This window comes from Alexandromys fortis, unplaced genomic scaffold, assembly GCF_014885135.2.
Source record: "Alexandromys fortis isolate MF-2015 unplaced genomic scaffold, M_Fortis_MF-2015_v1.1 scaffold_29, whole genome shotgun sequence".
Taxonomy (NCBI): domain Eukaryota; kingdom Metazoa; phylum Chordata; class Mammalia; order Rodentia; family Cricetidae; genus Alexandromys; species Alexandromys fortis.
In genome coordinates this window covers 13,145,796-13,149,058 of record NW_026067891.1, presented here as the reverse complement: position 1 = coordinate 13,149,058, position 3,263 = coordinate 13,145,796, and the positions used below count along the sequence as shown (strand labels likewise).

At 44.5% G+C, this 3,263-nt stretch overlaps 1 protein-coding gene across 3 annotated transcripts in view; it reads left to right on the top strand.

Annotated features, from left to right (window-relative positions):
• Positions 1–3,263, top strand: part of Zc3h7a (zinc finger CCCH-type containing 7A) — a 46,200-nt gene that overhangs the window by 12,918 nt on the left and 30,019 nt on the right. For all 3 annotated transcript variants that reach the window (XM_050136248.1, XM_050136231.1, XM_050136240.1), the window contains exon 2: positions 2,828–2,928. In XM_050136248.1, the coding sequence (XP_049992205.1) occupies positions 2,861–2,928 (68 nt within the window). In that variant the 5' untranslated portion in view covers positions 2,828–2,860. The remainder of the gene's footprint in view (positions 1–2,827; positions 2,929–3,263) is intronic.

Genomic DNA, 3,263 nt, shown 5'->3' with positions numbered 1-3,263 from the left:
CAGTGTCCTTTGCTTTACAGAAGCTTCTCAGTCTCAGGAGGTCCCATTTATTCAATGCGGCCCTTACTGTCTGTGCTGCTGGGGTTATACGTAGGAAGTGATCTCCTGTGCCCACTTGTTGTAGAGTAGTTCCCACTTTCTCTTCTATCAGGTTCAGTGTGTTCGGGCTGATATTGAGGTCTTTAATCCACTTGGACTTGAGTTTTGTGCATGGTGACAGACATGGATCTATTTACATTCTTCTACAGATTGACATCCAGTTTTGCCAGCACAATTTGTTGAAGATGCTCTCTTTTTTCCATTGTATACTTTTAGCTCCTTTATTGAAAATCAGGTGCTCATTGGTTTGTGGATTAAAGTCAGGGTCTTCTATACGGTTCCATTGGTCGACTTCTCTGTTTTTATGCCAATACCAAGCTGTTTTCAATACTGTAGCTCTGTAATAGAGTTTGAAGTCAGGGATGGTAATGCCTCCAGATGTTCCTTTATTGTATAAGATTGTTTTGGCTATCCTGTTTTTTTTTGTTTTTCCATATAAAGTTGATTATTGTCTTCTCCAGATCTGTGAAGAATTTTGATGGCATTTTGATGGGGATTGCATTGAATCTATATGCCCTGTGCCTTTTGTAAGAGGTCAGAGTTCAAAGTGTTCCAGCACTTTCTAGGGAAATAATCCTAAGACTATTAACCTGACCAGTTATCATTACCCAGGAACCCCCCAACCTCTACCTCCACCCCCGAGAGACAGGGTCTCTTTATAGCCCTGGCTTTTCTGAAACTTGCTCTGTAGACTAGGCTGTCCTCACAGGAATCCACCTGCCTCTGTCTTCCAAGTGCTAGGATTAAAGGCGTGCACCACCACTGCCTAGAGCAGCAAGTGTTCCCAACACGAACCATCTTACCTGCTTCTTCTTCTTTTTTTTTTTTTTCTTCGAGACAGGGTTTCTCTGTGGTTTTGGAGCCTGTCCTGGAACTAGCTCTTGTAGACCAGGCTGGTCTCGAACTCACAGAGATCCACCTGCCTCTGCCTCCCGAGTGCTGGGATTAAAGGTGTGTGCCACCACTGCCCAGCCAGTGCTCTTAACCACTGAGCCATCTTTTCAGCCCTCAGTGTTATGGATTTTTGAAAACTCATTCTGGAAATTTTCAAAGACATAAAAGTAAATTCTTGTACTTACTACCCATAGTTAACTTTCTGCCTTTTCCTGATTCCCCTTCTCATAAGATGGAGGAGTATTTGAGTTTTATTTATTTTAAGTTTTTAGTTTTTTGAGACAGGGTGTAAGCTGGGTGTCCTGGAATTCGCCCTGTGATTAAAGGTGTATGTCACTACAGCTGGGGAATATGTGAAAGCGAGTGGTAGATGTCTTTTCTGTGTGTCACTTTTATAGTATCCAATACAGATGCTTGACAGTGCAGAAAGATCAGGAAGATGCATGCCAGTCAACCTTTGGGTATTCAGTCCATATCTCTGAAAATGACACGACAGTGGCAAGCAGTCGGGGGACTAGAACATTTTAGCTGCCTGCTGAGGTGTGGGGTGCCTACTGTCTCCAGTCTGAACACATGAATTACGTGCTAAGATATATATATTGTTCATTGTGGTATCAGTTCTCAGCCAGGGTGGGGGAGGTGATTGGAGCCCCTCTGCCCCCCCCCCCTCCGGGATGTTTGGCAATATCTGGAGATATCTTTGATGGTCACACCTGGTAGCTAGAAAGATTGCTGACCTCCAACAGTAGAGGACACTGCGCAAATGAACAGTGTCATACGCTGAGACTCGGAATCTAGAGTGGGGATCAGGGAATCCATTTTTTGTTTTGTTTTGTTTTGTTTGGGTGTCTCAGGACAGGGTTTCTCTGTAGCTTTGGAGCCTGTCCTGGAACTAGCTCTGTAGACCAGGCTGGCCTCGAACTCACAGAGATCCACCTGCCTCTGCCTCCCGAGTGCTGGGATTAAAGGCATCGCCTGGAAGGGAATCCATGTTTTAAAACTGTGTGTGGGTGTTTTGCTCATATATGCCTGTGTACCACATGCATGTAGTGCCTGAGAAGAGCTTAGAAAAAGGTGTTAGAATCCTTGGAACTGGAGCCCCAGATGGCTAGGAACTGTCAGTGTGCATGCTAGGGATTGAAGAGTCTGGAAGAAGATCCAGTTCTTTTACCCTCTTCTCAGAGGTTCTGTTTAAGTCACTGGGAACTTCTCAGTGAAGGTTGGTCAGAGGGATGGATAGCAGTGGCGTGAGTCACTGTGGAGATCTGTCCATAGTGTTGTAGAGTTAACTCAGAAGCTCGGGCTCTGCTTACTAGGATATCAGGTTCCCTCTGAGGCGGGCGGAGGTAAAGTTTTCATTTCTGGAGATCTTCCAGAAGTTAAACAAGGCTGAGATTGTTCTTGTTGCAGCTCATGCATGTGGGTTGACAGGGAAGAAACAAAACCTGTGTGAGGAAGGGAGACATTTAGGAGGCACATCCAGGATGTCCTTAGCAGCCTGAAAATAGCATGCTGTGGACGCATTGGAGGGACCCCAAAGAAAAGGGACTGACAGCTCCTTAGTGTCCAGGGATTATGGAGATGGGTGTGTTTTGTGGTCTGAATGAGAGCTTAGAGTCATGGAATTTTTTTTTTTATTTTTTTTTTATTTTTGCAAAACAGGGTTTCTCTTGTGTAGCCTTGACTGTCCTAGAACTCCTTTGTAGACCAGGCTGGCCTGGAACTCACAGAGATCTGCCTTCCTCTGCTTCCTGACTGCTTAGAGTTCTGGATGTTTATGGGGAATGTAGAATTGCTGGCAGGTACAGTAATTTTGTGCCTTGTTTCTTTGCAGATTGCTCAATTAGCAAGTGGATGTGCGGGTAACATGTCCAGTGTGTCTGAGGAGAGAAGAAAAAGACAGCACAATATTAAGGAAGGTCTACAGTTCATCCAGTAAGAACTTGATACTTCATGGCCCACCGCTGTGTTTATCCGATGACCACCCCTGTACTATGGATGAAGTCCACACATGTGGAAAATCAGAGATCTCTTGGGTTTTTCCAGGCTGTGCTGTTCTGTTTTGAAGTAGAATCACTGTGGCCCAAGAAGACCTGAGACTCCTAGCAGTCCTCCTGCTTCAGTCTCAGAAGTATTGGATTATAAGCATGAATCCATCCCTGACAGCCTAGGAACTGTCACAGTGTTCAGGTTGGGTTGGAAAGGACGTTTTCATTTGAGCACTTTTTTCCCTTTTCTTTTTGGATTTTTTTTTTTTTTTTTTTTTTTTT